The 23,890-nt window shown below is 31.3% G+C and overlaps 1 protein-coding gene across 2 annotated transcripts in view; it reads right to left on the bottom strand.

Moving 5' to 3' along the window:
* Positions 1 to 23,890, bottom strand: part of Dhc64C (dynein heavy chain, cytoplasmic) — a 289,295-nt gene that overhangs the window by 4,190 nt on the left and 261,215 nt on the right. For both annotated transcript variants that reach the window (XM_085817195.1, XM_085817194.1), the window contains exons 76-86: positions 20,863 to 21,037; positions 15,973 to 16,209; positions 15,711 to 15,883; positions 14,380 to 14,617; positions 9,673 to 9,843; positions 9,450 to 9,551; positions 9,227 to 9,348; positions 8,930 to 9,033; positions 6,326 to 6,561; positions 6,115 to 6,238; positions 2,738 to 2,880 (exon numbers count right to left, since the gene is read on the bottom strand). In XM_085817195.1, coding sequence (XP_085673321.1) covers positions 2,738 to 2,880; positions 6,115 to 6,238; positions 6,326 to 6,561; positions 8,930 to 9,033; positions 9,227 to 9,348; positions 9,450 to 9,551; positions 9,673 to 9,843; positions 14,380 to 14,617; positions 15,711 to 15,883; positions 15,973 to 16,209; positions 20,863 to 21,037 — 1,825 coding nt within the window. The remainder of the gene's footprint in view (positions 1 to 2,737; positions 2,881 to 6,114; positions 6,239 to 6,325; positions 6,562 to 8,929; positions 9,034 to 9,226; positions 9,349 to 9,449; positions 9,552 to 9,672; positions 9,844 to 14,379; positions 14,618 to 15,710; positions 15,884 to 15,972; positions 16,210 to 20,862; positions 21,038 to 23,890) is intronic.

Genomic DNA, 23,890 nt, shown 5'->3' with positions numbered 1-23,890 from the left:
GTAACAAACAATACTTTTATTTCTGAAATATAATTGTAACAGAAATACTACTGTTTAATAATTGTTCACTTTTTTTAAACTGCATTATGTGCATAGAATTTTAAACTCAGCACTATACACAATCTTCAAAATTAGGAATACAAGGCAAATAATTCCATTGTTGTGACGCTATGAACAAAAGGTATCACAACAACAGAAAATGGACTTTGAAAACAGCAGAGGAAAAAATTTGTATAATTGTAGATAAAAAAAAAAAAAAAAAAAAAAAAAAATATATATATATATATGATTTCTAGTTTTAATCTGTTTATGGCCTCTCTCTGTTTTTCTTCATGTTTGTTGTGCAGAAAAAACAAACTATTATATTTTTAAAGTCATAATAAGTTGACTGCATACCTAAAAACAATTTTAGCATCTGAAATAGCAATTTCTATGTGAAGTGTGCTATTTTATCTCATTTATTTTAGTCTCTATAACCTGTGGGTTAAAAAGGGAAAAGAAAACCCACTAGTTCTATTTCTCAAGTTACCATATTATTATTCTTCACTTGAAAGAAAAGTTTTTTACATTACTGTAAAAACTACTGTGTTTTCTTTCTTTTTCAATTTACTGCTATTAAAACAAACTGGGAATTGAAAAATAAATAAATCATAATAATAATAATAATAATAACTCTTGCTTTTTCTAACTGGAAAAAAAAGAGAGATGCCTAGTGTATATAAAAACCCAGACTTTTTTTAGCATAAACATATACTTTAGAACAAAGACGAATAAACAACAAGGATGAAAAGATATGTTTATATATATTCATTAAAAACCATACTAATTGAAAATTGCAAAATCCTTGTTAATTTATTCCAATAATTTTAGATTTTTATTTCATACTATTCAAAAACTACCTAGCCCCTTTTAAAAAATACAGCTGTTGCTCTTAAAAATCTATTTGCTGCTTTTGGATATTCCATACATGATGCCTTTTCTTTGAAAATATTCTCGGTAAAGTGTAGAATTGCTCACATATTTGCCTGCCGCTTTTTACAAGGATAAAAACAATTAAATTTTTGTCAATTTTCTTTTACTTTTTAAGTGAAAATAGGTCGATGTGTACATAGATAAAGTCAAGGGTGTGCGCAGTGCCATTTTTATGCAATTCTAGTGAAATATTCAAGTGAAAATAGGTCGATGTGCACATGGATACCGAGTATGTGCAATTCTTAAAAACGTGTCAAGCAGTGGGTGATTCTGCACTTTACCCAAAATTCTATTGCCGACTTTTCGTCATGGGCAATTCCCAAATTGTTAAATCCATAGGATATCAAAAAAGGATTTAAAAATTAAACTAGTATGTCAATGGCGTCTTAAGAAATATAGAACTATATAAACTTACGCAATCTGAAATCAACGCATATGCTAGATTTGGCGCTTTTGCGCATACATTTTCGCTGCAATTTTTTTACGGCCCTCAAAATCAAATAGTACCAAAAATTTTAAATGTCACATTTTTATAAATTCACATATTTAAAGCATAGAACTTTAACAGCAATATTAGAAAGGCAATAAAAAATAGTAAAAAGTACTTCTAAATCTAGAGCATCTCTGCAAATTTTGAAAACAGTATACAATGTACTATTAAATCAGGATGTCACATAGGCCATTCATATGAATATTAAATCTAAAGAATTATTATTCTACTGGCCAAGTTCTATATGGATCACTGCTATAATTGCATAGCACGAATAACTCCTTTTCCTTTAAGTTGACTAGGAAGTGACTTTCTCTCCTTCCCCACATGAGGTTCTACTTATTCCCATCGATAAATGTCATCACTGTGCTTCAGAGGACTGAAAATTGTATTTTTCAACAGATATATATACATCTTACTAGCATGGTGTATTTGGCACAGACTCTAGAATGAAACTGCAAACTTCATTTTCTCCATGGCATGAAACTAGTAATATTTTGATTAATATGAATACAGATTCATTGGTTTTTCAGTCCAGTTTAAATATCCGAGTGGTCATTCAAGTCTCTCAGCTGATGTGATGGGCACAAAAAAATCACTGGCTACTTTGCATACAGATTTTTATGAAGATTTCTTTGTGTAATAGAAAATATTTTAAAAGTAATTTGTGCAAAAGAGCACAATGGTAGAAACAGCCTAGAGGCCTTTTGCTTCAAAGTAATGAACTACAACAATCAGTCTTGTACAACTATTTCAACTTCAGGCCTTTCATGGTTGTATATTTAGAATGTGTTACCTGTTCCTAGATAATAGTCTTCAGCTAATATACTATGTCTGACTAACTACCAAACTTCCAGCCAAAAATGACATTCCATCATAGTTTAGTTTGGCAAATAATATATCAAAAATTAAAATGTGAAACATTAATCAAATCTGAAATACCATTTTCTCATACCGTTACCTGATTATGTAAATTGGTGCAATCCAGGCTATCATGCAATACACTGATTCAGCATTTCTTTACTATATGACAAAGTTTGACCCCCCCCAAAAAATTATAAGCAAAGATTTGTGATTTTTAAAAATTCTTCACTTGTAGAAATCAGTATAATACTAAAGAAACAATATTAAGGTGCAGCTATTAATATTTAAAATGTTATTTCCCATTAACTTAAGTGTTGCAGCAGCTTCTGTTCATGTATAAAACATCATTTTCATATATAGAGCTTTTAAAATGCACAAATTAGTATAATGCATATTATGAAGCAAATATACCTTTAAAGCTGCAGTACCTCCAGACACAGATGCAGTAGACACTTTTTGAAGTTGCTTTATTCGGTCTGAGAAATCAGTAATCCACTGTATTACAGTACATCCGGAAGGAACAGTGTAGCATCGCCAGTGGGATGGTAGAATACCTTGGAAAATAAATCAGAATATTAAAACATTATATCAGGGGTTCTGAATCATGGGGGATGCAGTCAGTCTTTTATTTACCTGTTAAGCATTTAATTTTAACCTATTTTTATTCAAGTTTTGGTATTTATCAACATTTTCTGTACTTTTTCTTGTTTATTTATAATACATTAAAAAATAATCTAAATTTTAACATATTTTTTGAGTTTTGGAAAGGAAGAGAGGAGGGAATGATCATTTAGCAAGATGAAGGGGGTACATGGAGCAAAAAACGTTCAGACCACTGCATTATATGACTGAAGTTAAGTTGTCTTTTTAAGGTTTAGTAACAGTTAAATTAAATATGCAAATTGACTACCATTTGTACATACTCTGGTAATTAATTTTATTTTTCAAGTAACAAAAACAATATCTATTCATTATTTAACACTTGTACATTGCAGCTTATTTTAAAATGTTAAGATTTTTGTTAAATTTTCATAGCTTGCCTGAGAGAACAGAAAATCAATGTTAATTATACAATTAATTTTTTGAGGGGAAGACGGACACAATTGTGTTAAATTATATTGTAATGGCTATCACTGTCAATTTAAAGAATTTTTCCATCTGAATTAAAATCAGATATTTAGTTAAGTACATTAATTATCATCACTAAATTACACAATATGAGCATATAAATTACAATCCCGTATTTTGATCAAGTCTAGAATACTACCTATGAAAATGAACATGCAAATACTGTGACTAAAATGACAACAAAAGTTGAAATTGGACCTAAATTGAATATCACATACTCAGTAGAACAAAATCAGTGTTATAGATGTCTTAGAGAATTGCTCTATTATACTGATCTATTAATATATACAATATATTAATTAATCCTAATATATTGATCTATTAATCCTAATAGTCAATAGATTATAGTATTTTCCTTCTATGCTACATCAGCATGAACATTTCAGTACAGATTTTAACACACTACAAGGGTTAAAGAAGTCCTAAAATTCTCATTTTTCCTATTCATATTTTCTAAATACAATTTAGAGTGCCTTTTAATGTCAGAAGAATGGTTGGTTTGGTTTATTAAGATTACGGCTAGGGCTACTGCATAAGGAGAGGGAGGTGGCTCGTATACAAGTTACACATAGGCAAAACACCCCTGCAGCCAGCCCATTCGCCTGGAATCGAACCCAGGTTAGAAGTACCAGTGTTCAGTGACTTTACCACTCGGCCATTGATGGGTCATGAAAACAATGAATCTGAAAATCAAATAATTAGGAGGATAGTTTGGGAAAATTTTCTGATAATTCTCTAGAAACATTCTGATGTAACATTTTTTCATATTACTTTTGAAAATCGATAAGTTTAAATCTTCCTTTATGTAACAAATTTAATTATTTCCTGTTCTACTTCCAGTCATTTCAAGCCTTGGAAAGTTTTAGAATATTTTTTAAAAATATTCTATACAGTCAAAAGTCGTTAATTCGGACACCCATAATCCAGACCTCAAAGCTACAAACTTTCTGCGCATGTGTCGCGTTCACGCATGCGCATAGGCGTTTACGCGTGCACGTAAGACCTTTACGGCTGCGAATATGCGTGTGTGCATGCGCGTTTTATGTATAACGGACGGTATACGCTAAGCTAAAATTATCTATTTCAGTTACTGTTGCAGATTGCGTTGTTCCTTAATCTTCGAATTGGATCAGGCTTATTATTTTTTTTTTGAGACTGTTAGAGCAATTTTATAAAAGTAAGCTTGAACTTTCGATTATGTCAAATAGAATTTCCGATATATATTTACTAATATGTAAAATATCTACAAAGCAAAAGTATGTTTCGAAGTCCATTAAACAGAAAGTGGAATTGTTGCAAAAAATGGATAAAGGCATATCCTTTGATTATCTAATCATTCCGAAATATGTTGATCAATTTCACGCTGCTGTACGGGGGGAGGGAAACGACGCGGCGCACTATGAATTGGAAGTTGATCTGTCAGCACTATCCTTATCTTCAGGGCAGATGTTTTTATTTTATTTGGCTTATAATTCCTCACTAAATGTAGTATTTCATCTCGATGTACGCCGTCTTTGATATGATTTAAATCAAGTTCCTCGTCATTATAATTCGCTTCCGATAATGAAGAAAGTGACACAGAGGTTATTGAAAACGAAAAAATTTCGATTGACAAATTAGTCGGTATTCTCGACGCAGCAATTATAGGACTTGAACAGTGGAACTTTGTAACTAAACAAGAAATTATGTCTGTTTAATAGAATTAAAGAGAAAGTATTATCACATGAAACGAAGCAACTTAAACAACTTACATTGAAAGAAATGTTTAATAAAGTAAACAAATAAATATTAAGCCTTTTCTTTTTGTAAATTTTGATACCCTTTAGATCATAATTGTTCTTTATTTCATAAATTACGGTTTCATATTTTTAATTTTAGAATATCTGCATGCCATCTAACCAGATTTAAACTGCTGATCTATAATCCGGAAAAATCGATAATCCAGAATCGCCAAAGTCTCGACGTGTCCGGATTAACGACTTTTGACTGTATTTGTAATGCATTTAAAAAATTAGTAGTTTTTGTTGAAATATGTAGTTTATTAAATAGAATATAGACCATTTATGAAATTTTCCACAAATTAAAACGTTCTATAAATAATTAAATTTGAGACATTGAAAAGGGAAGATCTCCTAATATGTGTAACCAATGTAGTGTTACACCACATTACTTCCCCCCCCCCAAAAAAAAAATCCTAATACGTTGGAAATGCTACATCCCAAAGAATTTTTCCCTCAGTGTTCACATATAAAACAAAGGGACTTTGACAGTAATATTTTTTTTTTTTTTTTTAAAGTACAGGTTACTATTTTCTAAAAGGTGTGGATTTGGATGTAGTGGCATACAAAATGGTGGGCAATTATTTCACTGACCCATAAAGAAGACCTACTTCCCCTCTTGTAAATAAACTTGAAGTTTCTAACTGGCCAACTAAGATTCTTTTAAGATTTTACTTGAATTATGAATTTTTTAACAGTAATTAGCTTTTTTATGTGATTTTGCACATTTTAATATTTTGCCAATAGCTATTTATTTGTGAGTTTGCTTTTATATGTTGTGAAGCACAATGAATTACTGTTTAAAATAACTTTTTAATGCATAATTTTTTTAAAATGCTAATATTATCTATTATGTATACAAATAAAATAGGTTAAATTTACCCTTTGCAAGATCACTAATCATGGAACGATGGAAATTCGTCTGCTTCTTTTCTCCCTTACAAATCTGAATAGCATCTTCCAAATCACGTCGAACAATTTGTAACAATTTAACAGCAGCATTAACCTGTGTGAGAGGAGAAATGAACATTTACAATTCAGTGACAAGTATACAAATTAAAATACATTTGTCCATACTTAAAAATTTTTATACCTCTCTCTCAAAGTATCTGTACATTGGATCCTTGATATTTTCAACAGTTCTTTTTAACGATGGTAAACTTTGAGGAACTAAGCGCAACCATGTAGCAGCAGAATTATGTAGAGTAATCATCCAAGCTGGCCGTCCATCAGCTTTACGCTTTGCCTCAGCCTCATCAGCAGAATATACTACTTCATCATCATCTTCTAACAACTGCATCTTCAGCAGCTTAGCAATTAATGATGTTCCTGTATTATTAAACATAATAGTTACTTCATACAGATTTTTCAATAAAAATCACAGAATATTTTAATGGGAAATATTCAGAATTTCTTAAATTTTAGCAATAAAGATAATGAGAGATAAAACTGTTACTATACAGTTGCATTTCTTAAGGGGTTAGAAGCATATGCATGTTAAAATATTTCATCATACAATGAATAACTGAAAGTTATGATGAATGCTAATTTAAAGGAAAGCTGTTGAGACAAACACAATTTGGTGATATGAGGAAGGTATTTACACTGCCTGATTCAATCAATTATGTACTAAGTGAACTAAGTTCCCCCTCGCCCCATTTTAACAGAACAATGCTTATATTTATATTAGGGTTTTAACTAGCATTTTTTGCAGGCTCGTGTTCAACATGTTATGCTTGATTATATTATACTGGACATATGCCTGAACAATTCTACTATGTTATCCATGATAGATGGACATGAAACAATTTACTGGTCTTGAGTTACAGGATGAACTAAGCTACTGTGGGAATATTACTGGGTCTCAAAATGCACAGAAGTTTAATCTTGGCCAGAATAATCAGCAAAAGTATTACCAAAACACACAATAAATTTTACAGTTTAGAAAACCGTTTATTTAATTGTGTTTTTTTTCGGGGGGGGGGAGGTGATGTTATATGTGAAACATGGATCGAATTCTCCTTTTTAATTTTAAGAAATTTCAAACAAAAACTTGTACTAAATACTTGTAATTCATCAATAGATTTTGAGATAAATTTGGAGAAATTACAAAAACAATAGCCTGTTATGTAAGAATTTAAGCTTTTCTTGAAATAGGTATATATGAAAGGTAAATCTTAAATTATATGAAAAATTTTGCAGCAATAATTCGTTAACTTTTTTGTGATGTAAGGCACATGTACCACTGGGGTGGCTGTTTCTTTCGTGTCTCTCCAGGGCCGAAAAATTTTTTGCTACTAAGCCTGAATCAGCTAAATTAAGTATGAATGCATTTCTTAATAATATTCTGTAAATTACATTACTGTCTTAATAATTTCTTAATAATATATATATATATATATATATGTGTGTGTGTGTGTGTGTGATATATCCTTTATATATTTCTTTATTTACATACTTGATATACTTAAGTTGGTTTTTGTTTACTTTGCACATTAATTTATTTTTCAGTATTCACTTACCTGTTAGTGACTATTGAAATTATACAACTGACAACTAAACATTTTAATTAAAATTCATTTTTAGTGTAATAAATTTTAAAGCAGGGAACTACACACAATATTATGTTACAATCCTTGCATTCATAATAGCTTATTTTCTTTTCTGGAGCACTTTTGTAGGAGTATGAACAAATGAATCATCGCTGTCGCACTTTTCTTAGAACTTTCATTTGAACAAAAAACATTTCCTAACTATATTTGAAAGTAATTTAGGTTTTTTTCCCTGCAAAATCAACATCTCACCAATATTCATTTCAGGTGGTGGAAAATTTTCAATAATTTCTTTCCTTCTCCTCATTACAATCCAACAAGTATTTGTTGCAAATCTAAAGAATTCATTTGCCGGTGATGGAGACATAAAAAATTATCTATATAAAAATGACATTCTTGTTCAGAAAGTTCTTCAAGTATAGATTTAACAACTCTTTCCCCGTACATCCTGAAGTTTCTTTTAACTCCTCTTTCTTTTCCCATTTAAAAGGTAAATTCATATATATAGCCTGATTTAGATTCTAATAATCTGCTAAAAATTTTTGAAACTTCAACATTGTAATGCTCAAAATAGAAACATTTCACTTACACAAGGTATAATTCTCTATTAGAAACTGGACTGCCATGATCCAGCCCTCCCCCCCAAAAAAAAAATCGATAACTACTAGGTCACATTCAAAGGAACACTCAATGCTATATATATATATATATATAAAAAAAAAAAAAAAAAACATAACATTTATCAATAAATACTATGTGCACATTTAAAGAGCCATCAATAAACCTGTGAGTTGAGAACATGCCTTATTAATCTTATGTTTATATAATCAAAATCCAAGTGTTTGAGTCACCTTTGTCTCATTTTGAGTACAAGGTCAAATCTACATGTATCTCTAATTCTATGAACATATAACATATCTTGTGCCAAAAATTATTAGTTTCTAAAACATTTCAAAACTTTTGACACAAATGCATGACAGGCGGGGTAAACAAGACTTGCCGACATATCAGTTGGGAAATGAGTAGATTTTATTTTGGTACATCTGTGTGATAGTTGGCACAAAAAGGTTGATAAGAGATATAAAAAAAAATTAAAAATTAAATTCATACTCAGTGACAAGAATAATTCAAGAAAAATCAAAAACCTCTTGTCAAGAGTAGCATTTTTTCAGCATTATTAGGTAAACCAAGCCATGATGGTGACTGTCGGTCAGAGAGATTTTCAACCCAATGCAAAAATTGGTCCCTTCTAAAAAGCAAAAATCAAATTTATTATAATTGCTGAGAAAAAAATTTTTAACAAGCATATATATATCATTAAATGAGTAAAATATTTCACCATTTGTCAATTACTCTGTAAAAACTTACAAAAAATTAGCATAAGTTTATTGGTACTATTAATTAAACTTCATTAATCTAGAATTTCTTATTTTTGTCTTTACCTTATTCCTTCAGGCATTGTTATAACTTTGTTATCAACACCATCAACGCCTGTTACTAAAGGAAAATCTGGCTCAAAGCTCTGGGCAGTGAACAGTTTATTCAAGAAAGAGTTCAACAAACGCTGGTGGAAGAAAAATATAATATAACAGAATTCAGGGAAAAAACAAGAAAAAAACTGCAAAATGTAATAAATGAATATACTGCAATTTATATGAAACTTACTTGATCAAATTCATTATCAATTTTGCCACCATATATACACTGGCTAAATAGAGTACAAATGGCATCCCAAGGCACTTTTTCTGGCGGTAAATTAGTTCTTCCCTTTAAAATAAATACTTTAAATTCCAATAATTTATATATATATGTATAAATGAATGCACAAATAAATATAAAATTTAAAGTATACTATAAAATTTTAAAATTACTGAAAGATAGCCATTACCATGGCTACAGTTTCAATCCAAGTATCCAATGTATCACAAGCAACACGAAGGTCAGATTCATTGAACTCGTAGCGTTTTGACCATCCCAGAGGTGAATATCGTAGCCTCTCTTGAACTACAGCATGGAACCATGCAAGCAAAAAGTAAAGGCGAGCCCTTTCGCCTGGAGCCTAAAACAGAAATTACAATAATTTATTTTATACTCTTTTAAGTACAGCAGGTGCCTTTGAATATACAGTACAAAGTCCGAAATCCGGACTCATCGGGTCTTCAGCGATTCCGGATTTGGGATTTTTCTGGATAATAGATCATCAGGTTAAATCCAGTAAGATGGCATGTAGAAATTATAAAATTAAAAATATGAAATCGCGATTTATGAAATAATGAAGTATTTATGATCTAAACAGTATCAAAATTTACAAAAAAAAAAAAAAAAAAAAAAATTTGATTTGTTCATCTTATTAAACATTTCTTTCAAAGCAAGTTGTCTTAAGTTACTTCATTTTTTGTGCTAATACTTTCTCTTTAATTTTGTAGACAGAAATAATTTCTTGTTTAGTTACATTGTTGAAGTCCTGTAACTGTTCTTTCGAGAATTCCGACTAACTTTTCAATCCAAATTTTCTTGTTTTCAGTAACTTTTCTGTCACTTTCTTCACTATCTGTAGCAGTATTTTCTGGATCTAGAACCATACTACCAATTTTACCATTCATTAATTGATTGATGATTGAGAAGGATTGTTATCACAATGAAAAACTTCTTTTATATCATCTTCATTTATTACCGCTTCTCCACATTTCTTTACAAAATCCATTAACTGGAAAATTTCACCTTTGTTTTGTGATACCCGAAAACCTTTAAAATTAGCAGCTGTCATCATGAAATTTAGCTATCCTTGCATCATGAGCTTGGCGATTAACGACAAGTTGTTAGGTTAAATTTTATCTTGCTTCTATTGCATACTGAGACAATTAAGCCTGAATTGTATTTTGTCTAGTTATTCATTATACTTATGTCTATTTCTTGCACATGCTTAAGGCCTATCAGAAAAATAAATTCCCACATGTACTTAAGCCTTATTGAGGGCCGACACTAGATATCTTACCGCCTGATGCAGTCTCTGTGGGTCCTAAATTCTGCAACTTGGACGACCATACGAGCCCTGGTTCTGGTTTCATGCGAATAACAAATCAGTTATTCTTAATTCAAATAGCCCTAAATGTAATCTTTGGGTCTATGAGTATCATCAACAAAATCTATTTTTAGCATATGGAAAGAAATTTTTGGTAAATTTTTCCTCGTCAACATTTTTTAGAGCAACTGAAATCTGTAATCATCACCAAGCATAATGTCATGATGTCAACATAAAAGGTTACCACACTCCTTTATTATTCAAATACTAACATAAAAAAATTGTTTAGGTAACACTACATGAGCCATTACTCAAGTTGTCATGTTTTGATAAACATGCGGTAATGAAAGGAAAGTATAATAATAAATAATGATTCGCCAAGTTGGCGTCAGATCAATGATGTATCTATGTGGAATGTTTTGGTTTGAGATGTGTGCCAAGCAAATATGCAGCAGTAGAGCCAAATTACTAATCTTACAAATTTATGCTAAAATGATTGTTTCTTCAATAACAAAGTATTTTATTCAGCATTGAAGTGAAATTAAGAATCGGGACTCTCCAGATTTTTTTATTATGCGTGGAGGGAGAAATTAAATGCGCATGCGTAAAGCCTACGAGAAAAATTTTGTTGGTGGTTTTGAGGTCCAGATTTTACATCATTCCGGATAATGCACATCCAGATTTCGGACTTTGTACTGTACTCCTACATTAATTTTAAAGTACTATAACTTTCAAAGAAGAGCAAATGACAAAGTGCAAATACAGAACCACTGATCTTTACTTAGATTTTTGTATCAATCAGATGAAAATTATTGTTTCAGTTATTTAGTATTAAAGAGAAGGCTTCAAAATAGTGCTTCATGTGTATATATGAGTTTGCAGGAAGTCAAAAGGAAACTGTCAAAATTCTCAACCCCCCTCCCCCCTTGTTCATCAGATATGGCATCCACAGAGTACTTTCTCTCTTCTAAAATTAAGTTTCATTTCATAGGCCATTGATTTTAATAGCACACAAGACATTCAAAAACTGCAAAGAGAAACTTAAAGGATATTCTTAAAGCTGAATTCTACAAATGAATCATGCAGCTATATTACGCTGAAAGCTGTGAAGAATGTTAACATTTTTATATGAACGTACTCCTTTATGCACTTTATAAATGCATAGAACACATACTTCAATAAATGAATTTATACAAAAAAAAAAAATGTATACTTATTGTCTAAGAACAATGAATTTAATTTGACATTAACTATTCTGATATACAGAATTTAGCCATTTTGGACAGCATAACATTCTTTGGATATACATAGAACTATACGAAATGGATTACTTAGTATTTGTAAAACACTGTTGGCTATTATATACAATTAATGTAAATAATTAGATCTAGAAATAAAGTTACATAAAAACATAAAAATATCTAGTTTGCAATTTTCTTAAAAAATGGGAAAATCAGTTCCCTTTTTAAATACAGGATGAACAATTAGTCACTGGAAAAATTACATTTCATATTACAAAACCATTTGCAATTAAGTTTGAATATCTAAAACTACACTAATTAGGAATACATTACAAAGTCTGAGATCCGGACTTGTTGGCGTATTCTGGATTTGGGATTTTTCTGAATATTAGATCATAAATTTAAATCTAATAAGATAATACATAAAAATGATAAAATTAAAAACATGAAATAGTGGTTTAGGAAATAATGAAGCATTTATGGCCTCAAAGGTTTCAGAGTTCATTTAATTTACTTAACAGCTATTTTATGTTCAATCAGCTTTTCTATAGCTCTTGCTTTTAAATCACACTTTCTTGCCAGAATGCAAATTGACTAGTGTGTATGTACTTAAATAAGGCTGGAAAAAGTCAGAATTTAAGGGAAGGATTTGGAATGTAAAATTACAGTGTGTTTTGCCTGTCTGAGTCACAGGTTGTGCTCCAGTAAAAAGGCAGAGAACAGGCATTCTCCATTAATAACTTTTTGGTCCTTTGTTTCCACAGATTCTTTTTTTTTTTTTTTTGTTTTGTAAATAGAACTCATGTTGTCCTTGTGTTTTTGTGTATGCACATGTTTGAGAAAGGATATCGAAAAAACACAATGACAAATGGTACACATCTTAAACGCATTACATTTCCTTGAGGAAATAATAGAAGGAAAGTCATCTGTGTAGGGTTTTTGAAAAGTACATAAATAAAACAAAAGATCGTAATTTCTTAAATTATTTCTTGAAAGCACATGAACTCACATTCCTCAGCGACAAGATGAATGAAATAACAACCCCGACCTTGCTTTGCGCTCATTGGTTAATGTACGGCAGATCACACACAGTGGTGCTTGATGCTCATTAGATAACTGAAACACAATGTTTTTGGACTCATGTGCTCTCACCCACAAAGCAGAAGTGTGTCATAATTTCTCACTGATGAAACGACTTTTATATGTAATCTAGTTGTTTTCTTTTATATGTAATCTAGAGAAAAACCAAGTGCTTTCAGATGCCTTTTTTTTTTCTTTCAAATAACAAAAATAACAAAATATTAAGTAAAGCTACAGAAAAATCGTGAAAAAATTTTAAGAATAAGAAAAAGTCAGGAGAAATATTTTGTAGATCGGGTTGGCAGGAGAACAGTTGGAAATTGGGATCATTGGCAATTCTGCAGTGCCTTCTCAAAATTTTAAAGATTTTGCCATCCCTTAATTTTGTTGTTTGGTGCTTCTCTAAATTATAAAAATTCAGCCACTTCAGCTCTGGCATTGCCCTGGGCTTGTATGAATCAAAAATAAATTATTCTCAATGCAAACAGCACTAAATGTAATCTTTTGGCCTATCAGTTTCATTTATGAAATCTATTCTTTGAATATGGGAAGATATTTCTATTAAATTTCTCCTCATCATCACATTTAACACTTCACAGCACAGTTAACTGAAGTCTGTAACCATCGCCAAGTGTACTGTCAATATTAAAGGTTACCATGCTCTTTGATATTCAGTTACTAATACTTAAAAAGAAAATTTTTAGACATCGCAAAATTTCTCAAGCTGCTGCATGTTGATAGTCATGCAGGATGAAAGCAAATAATAATAAATAATGATATCTCAATTAGCATCAGGGAAATAAATTATTGTGTAGATGTAACATCAATGATATTTCAATGCAGAATGTTTCGGTTTGAGATGTATGCCAAGCAAAAGGGCAAGAGCCAAATTGTTGATTACACAGATTTATGCTAATAAATGATTATTTCTTCAATATGTTTGTATTTTATTTAGTGTCAAATAGAAATTAACAATCGGAACTTTCTACATTATATTGTGAAAAAAATATGAAATATGCATGCATAAAGCATACAAAAAAATTATTAAAAAAAGGGGGGTTGCTGCTAGTCTGTATTTTAGATCATTCTAGATACTGGACATCAAGATTCTATACTTTATACTATATATAAAGACTATGTTAGATATATATATATTAACTCTTTATGATATAATTAATGAACTGCTAAAGGATTTCATCATGCAAACATATATATTACACAACAGAAAAATAACACAACAACAGAAACTTACTTTCATCATCCTTTGTGCAGGTACTGCACTAAACGTACGCAACAAGTTGGCTTTGATACCAGGCGGAGGCTCAAAGACAAATATGCGACCAGCACGCAACAAATTTACGGGCACTTTTGGATGAATTTCAAGTGTTAAGAAAAGTCTAAACAATGCATGAGGTTTCAATGTGTGTAGCTTCTTCTCTAGCTGCACTAGCCACTGAGGTGCCAAATGTACATTCTTCAACATTACCCACCTATAGAAGAAAATAATAAAAATGATAAGTGAATTAGCAAAATATATAAACAAACTGAAACACCTACAATGTCTTTCCAAAAATAACTGAAAATCCATAAAAATGTATTCATCTCAAGCTGAAATGATTGTCAGTATAAATAAAAGTCATCTATTCACTACTACCACAATTTCTATCCCTCAAGGGAAACATTTTAGTACATTTTTTGAGTTTTATATTTCCATTTTCCTTCCTATAACACTCACTGTTGTATGCAGTACCTAGAACTTTCCAGGTATCTCATAGATGGAATCACTGAATTAGTGGATACTGATAATCATGCTACTTGTATACTGAACATCATTCAACTCATATCACATATTCATTTTGCAAGTATCCATAACATATAGAAAATACTACTTTATGTTATAGTTATTAATGGAAAACTGGTAAATGGTTATTCTTATAAATAATGTTACAGTACATAAGAAATTCTTATACTGCACAAAATGTGTAAGACTGTCTTTTTTTTAAAAACTTATTTTAATTTGTGCAATAAGTTTAGAGCTTTAATTATATATGTGATTAAAACTAAAATTAAAAAAAATATTAAATATTTTTAACATATCTGTCATTATGCCTATTTAGTTGACTTTCATTCCACATATTTTACATTAAAATAAATGAAATACAGTACTTATTTGACGAAAATACAATATGTGATGTATTTACATGACTCTACATATGTGAAGTGATGACTGATGTTTGGTATGTGATGACTCAAGTAAGTGAATAAAATCTCAGCATAAACTTAAGTGGTTTCTAACATTATTTGTTCATGCTTTAATTGTAACCAATGATAAGAAATGAACAAGTAGAAAATTCAGTGTTGCCACAAGTAATGTTCCTAATACTGATAATGTATGCAAATAATTATTATTTCCAAACTTAATGTAAGTATAAGTAAGTAACAAATTTAATGTACGCAACTGTAAGTAAATACAAAATTTATAGGATATGTTAAAACTTATTACAAAAAGAAGAAACCATAAATTTGATTACTGGAAAATGCCTACAATATATTCACTCTCTTAAATCCTGCAATCAATATTACCTTCCAGTTTTAGATGCAGAGTTTATGGCTTTTTCAGCTTGACTGAAACCTTCTGCAGAACCCATGGCTATTGATGTTATACTTTTTCCCAATTCAGTTGCTAAATCATCAACACGACCACTAGCATCATATCCTGGTACTGAACACATTAGCACTGGTGTGTTCGATTTAACCTTTAAAACAAAGTCAAATAAAATAATAATCAAGAATAATACGTAATTGAAATTTTAAAAATAAATAAATAAATAATTTCTATTTATACCTCATTTTCAACAATTGAAGCAAGATCCAGCTCAACTTCTGCTTCTGCTAGGAAATTATTTCCCAGTACAGCAGAAACAACTTGTAAAGCTTTGGCTATTACTCTATCAGGCCTGAATGCTTGAGTAACTAAAAGTTCATGCATAGCAGTTCCAATTGCTGTCAAGGGCTTGTCATCACTCCACAAAACAGGCACCTCTTGTTCTGGATTACTACTTTCTATCCATTTGTTGAAATTCTGAAAATAAACAAAGTGATCACTATAGAATGCATTTCAAATATACATGTTATTTTGTTTTTAATTTAATATACACATTCATCAAGAGATATTTATACATTGGTTGCCACTGGAATATCACTAAAACAATTACAGTTAACAGAAATTAAAACTAAAGTTTATGGAAAGAAAGACTAAACAAACATTTTCTATCCTGTGATGGCTTAAAATTTAGCAATTACACTATAAAGTATTTTCTTTCTCCTTACTGCATTGCATCATGGTTAGTTGACAGCATGTCTGCTAGCAACTAGAATACCCTGAGTTTAAATCCTGGTGAGAGCACTGCACATTTTTTACATCCCTTGAAATAAAATGTCATATGGTCTCTACAGAGGCAGCTAAACTAAAATGTGGTGGATGATGATTTTCTACCACCAGGATTTGGAAACTGGGTCCACAACTAACCAGTCTTAAGTGGGAAATGTAAGGCATTTTCTCCCTCCTTATCATGTGTCTTTGTTATGTAATTGGAGGCATGTTCAGCTGCAGTCAGGAGTTGGAATCCCAGCAAGGGCATTTTTCATACCTCCTGCTCTGAAAAGAAATGCTGCCTAATAGTCTTTACAATATTAAATAGGTAAAAATGTTAAAAAAAGTTTAGTAGACAGTTTTAATCAAATTAACATTTTAGTAGAAATTTACAATTAAAATATATTTTATTAGTGTGAATGCTATGAGTTAACAACTAATATTAAAAACACTTTATTCTCTAACACCATCAAATAAATCTCCACTGCAATAGAAATAATGATCTCACAGCCATTTCTATGATTGTGAGAACGGTTTTCCCTTTCTGAAGTACCTTTCATAGTTACAATATTCAGCAATGTCTTTCTGGACTTTATATATGCAGCTAAATGTTTTCTCATTCAGCTTCATTTTCGGTTACAGAAAAGGATGAAATAATTGACAGCTAAATCTAGTAAGAGAGGGAAGTTATAGAATTGTGTATGTTTGTTCTGCAGAAGTTTGTAACATGACAGTTAAGTTGTACAGTAAATGTATTCGTATCTTAAACTATTCTTTTTACATTATGTTCACCTGAGAGATAATCTGACAACTTTGCAAATACCCTAAATTGTTTACTTATGATCTCTCAGGATGATTTCATACACTTCTTCAGTAATTTGATGATTGTGTCAGTTGAATGATATGCAGAACAAGCATTATTTTCAACTAATATTGAGCCATTTATTAAATGGTTAAACCAGTAGTTTCAAACTGGTAGCTCCTGAAGGAATTTTATCTGGCTTAGCAATGCATTTCAATTACATAAGTTTTAATATAGTGCTTATGAATTTCCATAAAGCTTAAATTCATTGGGAAATGTTTTGCAACATAGTGTTTGTTACGAAAATAGAAAAGCACTAGCAAATACTTAAGGAGTCATTACATTCCAAGTTTTCCATTCTCTTAGATATATTAAATATCACCAGGCCTAGCTAACTGCTAAGCTTCTATCCCAATTTAGAATTTCGAGGAAGAATAACCTCCCGGCACTCAAAGACGGAGGAAGTTTGCAGGTCTCTTACCCCTCTTTTTCTAATAACGATCACTCAAGAGAACTTCAGCTCAGCATATATTTTGAATGCCCCCACTGCTGCACAGATAGTACATGCTTATAAACATGTAGTCTTTCTCTGAGATTGAACCTCAACCCTTCGGTATGGCAGTCAGTATCACTAACCACTATACAGTCAGGGCGGGCTTTTATCAGGTTGTCTGGAAAATAATGTAGGTTTTTGCAATTGTTTATCTTTCCTGTACATTTTCAGCAACAATATTTTGAATTACATTGGTTTATATATAATTTTGAATTCTATAATAATCATTTTGTTCCAAAATTATTTTAAAAACTATTTACTAGGCGTTTTTGTTTAGATGTCAAAATGGAATTTTCGTCAAATTTACTTTTATGAGTACAAGCTAGGCCACAGCGCAGCACAAACGACTCGAAATGTCAATGAAGTATGGAACGAGGAAAGTGCTAATGAATCTACAGTTCAATGGTGGTACCAAAAGTTTCGCCGTGAAGAATTTGACCTGGAACATCAAGAGCATCATGGATACTTTTCAGCTGTTGATGAGGACGATTTGAAGACTTTAGATAAAACAAACCCATGCACAACTGTCGAGAGCTTGGCGTAAGCAAAACAATTAATTTCTGATCATCTAAATCATATAGGAAAGTCAAAGAAGCTCGATAAATGGATGCCTCACGAGTGATTGAGTGAAAATTTAAAAAAATCGCCATTTTGAAGTGTTGTCTTTCTTCTCTGCAACAAAAACGACCCTTTTCTTGATCGAATTGTTACATGCGATGAAAAGTGGATTCTGTATAACAACCAGCAACATTCAGCTGAGTGTTGGACCGCAGTCAGATACCATAACACTTCCCAAAGCCAAATTTGCACCAAAAGCAAATTATGGTGCCTGTTTGGTGGTCTGCGGCCGGTCTCATCCACCACAGCTTCCTAAATCTGGGTGAAACAATTATGGCAGATAAGTACTGTCAGCAAATCAACAAAATGCACCAAAAATTGCAATGCATGTAACAGGCATTGGTCAACAGAGAGGGGCCAGTTCTTCTCCATGACAATGTTGGGCCGCACGTCCCGCACGTCGTCAAACTGACCTTACAGAAATTGAATGAATTGGGATACGAGACTTTCCCTCTTTCCCCATAATCGCCTGACCTCTCGCCGACCGATTAACCACTTTTTCAAACATCTAGATAACATTCTGCAGAAGAAATGCTTCAGAAACGAAGACAAAGCCAAAAACGCCTTTAACAACTTTATAGCATCTAAACTTTTATTCTACTAGCATAAATAAACTTATATCTCATTGGCAAAAATGCACTGATTCGGCTGGTGCTTATTTTGATAATTAAAATTGTTTTTGAGTTGAGTTATGATACTTTAAAGATATAGGTTAAAAACCTGCATTATTTTCCGGACAGCCTAATACAGTCAAAAGTCGTTAATTCGGACACCCATAATCCGGAATGATCTATAATCCGGACCTCAAAGCTACAAACTTTCTGCGCATGCGTCGCGTTCACGGATGCGCACAGGTGTTTAAGAGTGCGCGTAAGACCTTTACGTCTGCGAATATGTTTGTGCGCATGCGCGTTTAATGTGTAACGGAGGTATAAACTAAGCTAAAAATTCAGTTAATGTTGCAGATTGCGTTGTTCCTTAATCTTCGAATTCGATCCGGCTTATTATTTTTTGCAGACTGTTAGAGCAATTTCATAAAAGTAAGCTTGAACTTTCGATTATGTCAAATAGAATTTCCCATATATATTTACTAATATGTAATTTGTATCTACAAAGCGAAAGTATGTTTTGAAATCCGAAATCTGTTTATCAATTTCACGTGGCGGATTGGAAGTTGATCTGTCAGCACTATCCTTATCTTCAGGGCAGATGGTTTATATTTTATTTGGCTTATAATTCCTTATTAAGTGTAGTATTTCATCTCGATGTACTCCGTCTTTGATATGATTTAAATCAAGTTCCTCGTCATTATAATTCGCTTCCGATAGTGAAGAAAGTGACCCAGAGGTTATTGAAAACGAAAACATTTCGATTGACAAATTAGTCGGTATTCTCAACACAGCAATTATAGGACTTGAACAGTGGAACTTTGTAACTAAACAAGAAATTATGTCTGTTTAATAGAATAAAAGAGAAAGTATTATCACATGAAACGAAGCAACTTACATTGAAAGAAATGCTTAATAAAGTAAACAAATAAATATTAAGCTTTTTCTTTTTGTAAATTTTGATACCTTTTAGATCATAATTGTTCTTTATTTCGTAAATTACGGTTTCATATTTTTAATTTTGTAATTTCTGCATGCCATCTTACCAGATTTAAACTGATGATCTATAATCCGGAAGAATCGATAATTCGGAATTGCCGAAGTCCTGACGAGTCCGGATTAACGACTTTTGACTGTATACTGACGGGTACAAGTAGAAGTTAGGCTAGCATCTCTATAGTACCAGAAGTGCTTGAGATATTAATGTACGTAACTATAGATATGTATGCCTATATATATGTTATGCCTCTGTCCCAATTTTGAGAAACAGCAAACGGGGTCAGGAGGGCAGTCTGAGGGTTCCCATCTCTCTTTCCCTACCATGAAACTCTCAAGAGAGCTTTCGGCTCATCGCATATTTTGAGAGCCCCTTACCCCACAGATACAAACATCTATGCCTTCTTCAGGATTCAAACCCGGGTTTACTTATATGGCAGCGCATCACTAAACACTTTATCGGTTCAGTGGTCTTTTGTACTGATGATGGAATAGCCTACAATAGTCACAACACAAAGCAGATGAAATGAGTTAATATCTATTTGTATGCACATATATAAAGCATTGATTGACTAAGATCAATAATAAATTCAATTAAGTGCTTTCTTTATTAAAAAATAAAGAACATAATAATTAATAAATTATTATAAGTGCTTTCTTTAGCATAATCTACTTTTAAGTGAAGGAATACTATTTGGAACACCTAAAAGGATGTTCACATTAATTTATGAAATGAAGATAAAGAATTCTTCGAAGTTAAATAGGGAAAATTACATATAAAATACCTCTATATTATCAAGATTTCTTTGAAGATTTTTAAAAGCTGGCAGTTTAGAAAGAGCAGTTGCTCCCTCAAGTTGATCTGGATTAAGCCCTGGGAAATGAATAGTTGGTTGTCCAGGAAGAATTCCTTCTCTTCCACGCAAGAAATGATTAAATTCATGTTCAAAATTGGGTTCACTATAATTTAAATCAAGCTATCAATACATTATTTAAATTAAAATCATTTCAACAATTCTCAATGTGACAATAATAAAAATTTCTTAATTATGAACATAAAAACTTAATTTTATCATTTAAGAAAATATCAAACAATATTATAGTAATAAAGGCTTAAATCTAGCTTTAAATGCATGTGTGTTTAAGTAATTCAATTAAGCAATGAAAAGAATGCATCACCCCTAAATTATTAAAAGGAAATAAAATGGTTGTGTAAACTTGGAGAACAATTCTACACGTCATTATTTGAGATAATAAATTTCCATGGTAAGTAATGCTCTAAATCTGAAAGCATTTCCCTCATGTACAAATTAAAATAAAAATATTATTATGAATTAAATTTCTAATATCCAAATAAAATATAAGTACTCACTTTGAAAGTGATCATGAATTCCCAATTAAACATGAAAATGTTTTATGAGATTTTATTTAATCTTTTTAAAGTGGGACACTAACTGAGATTAATTTTGCTAAAAATATGCAATTTAATGAGATTAAATAAGAGTATGTTTGTGACAAAATGAATATGAAATTTTGTTCATTTAAAAATTTTCAAATGTAAGATTAAAAAAATTAGTACTCCAGGGGGGGGACTCTTATGATTTATTAAAATAATTTATTATTTTCTATGATACTATAATCAATTTTTGCCAAATGATTTAATAATATAGGAAAATTTCAATCCCTCCACGCACCCACTCATGCAAGCACAAAAACCTATCTTTTATTAAGCACCTCAAAGGAATAAAATGCATCGCTATTTAGGGAAATATTTATAACTAGCCTTCTGCACAAGCAATCTAATAAAATTAATGCAAAGCATTATCTTGAATAATTAAATATTTTATTTATTAAATGAGAGCGTAAATTCTCACATGGTATTAATTTATAATGAAATTTAAATAAAAGGGTTCATACACATTTCTGCACATGGAAATTAAGTACTTTAAAGGACCATTAATGAAAAAAATTAAGGACCCATCAACAAATGGGAACTGAATTCAATTAAAGATATTAGCTATGTGTAAACTTCGCTTTTGTGATACCATCCTAATAAATAGATCCATAAGTAGAATGCATTATTATTAAACATAATTATAAAACAAATGTGAGAATGAAATCAACTTTATAAAATTTATCAGGCAGCATTAAGTATTTTACCCTTTTAATAATTGGACATATTTGAAAGAAGATTAGTGACATTTTATTTATGTTTTGCTAACAGTTGACTTTATTTTTTTCTTATTTTTTTTAAATACCTCATTTTGTCATGTACTTGCTCAGTTTAGAGGTTTAATAAATAGTAGGTACAGTGGATGGACAAAAATATGGAAACACCTTGTGAAATGCATGCTTGAAAAGAAAGATTGATTTTAATGAAATATGTAGGTGGCGCTGGCGTTTTTGACTACTGACGCCACCTATACAACTTCGTAAATGTGCTAAACAGTTCAGTTGTTGTCGGAGTACTGTTATGTGAGGTTGTCATTGCATTATGTCAGAGTTAACAGACTTCGAACGTGGGCAAATTGTTGGAGCATGTATGGTAGGTGCTTCGTAAGCAAGATAGCCGAGGTGTTTAGTGTTTCAAGAGGTACTGTATCGAAGATTTATTCCGCATATTTGAAAAGCGGAAAAACATCATCTGCTAAATCACAGCGCGGACGAAAGTGTGTCCTGAGTGATTGTGACAGACGATCATTAAGGGCAATTGTGACGAAAAATAAGAAGACCACAGCTGCAAAAGTTACTGCTGAAATGAATGTTGTGTTACCGAACCCTGTGACTACCTAAACAATTAGAAGGGAGCTTCATAAACAGGAAATTTCTGGCCGTGCTGCAATTGAGAAGCCACTCATCAGTGATGCTAATGCCCGTAACAGGAAAAGGTGGTGTTTAAGTCATAAAGCCTGGACTATAGAGCAGTGGAAGCGAGTAATATGGTCTGACGAGTCTTTTTTCACATTGTTTCCCACTTCTGGCCGAGTTTACGTCTGGAGAACGCCATCTCAAGCCTATAATACAGACTGCTTGTTGCCACTGCTGCTGGTTGCCTACAAAGAGGCCTGCTGATCAGAACAAACCTGAAAGCCTGATGTAATATGTTTGGCAAGTTTTGAAAGTTAGTTGTGTTCTGCCTGTCTGACGCAATTAGTGTCACAACTTTATGTAGAGTTCCTAGGGTTGTAACCCAGTTAATATATTTTAAGGTTCCAATAAGCCAGTAAAGCACCAGAAGTGATAAGTTGCTTTGTATTATTTAAGTCTAACTAGATGCTAAGAATTAAGTTTTACATTAATTTTTACATTTTTGTGCTATATCTTGTGACCACAGTAAAGATTAATGAAAGGCAATAACTTACTTTAATTAGAAGAGATAACTTTTAAGAATGATCAGTTAGTTACAAATAATTAAATTAACAGAGATAACTTTTAAGAATAATCAGTTAGTTACAAATAATTAAATTAGCTAGTTAGATACTCTTAGTCATTATAGATTTACATGGCCACTATTAAATTTATATTTTAAAAATATTTGTTAAAAAGCGCTATTAAAACCACAATCTATCAACATGTCGCAGTTTAAAATATATGTAATTTATGACATTGATTCTTAAACAATATTAAGATAACCACACATTAAAAGCTAACTACAAAAACTTTACGTTTTGTAGTAACAACACTCAAATATTTATGCACCTTTTTAATTTGAAGACTCTCCAGACATTCTACTTAATTTATATAAATTTCCTTCTCTTTAAGCATATTTTCTAACAATTCGAAATTTGTTTCAATATGCAAACCAATATTCTC

Source organism: Stegodyphus dumicola, chromosome 5 (genome assembly GCF_044657685.1).
Source record: "Stegodyphus dumicola isolate Sdum_Otavi_A_Nest chromosome 5, ASM4465768v1".
Taxonomy (NCBI): domain Eukaryota; kingdom Metazoa; phylum Arthropoda; class Arachnida; order Araneae; family Eresidae; genus Stegodyphus; species Stegodyphus dumicola.
Note: the sequence above shows the minus strand (reverse complement) of the source record. Positions and strands in the feature narration are given on the sequence as shown.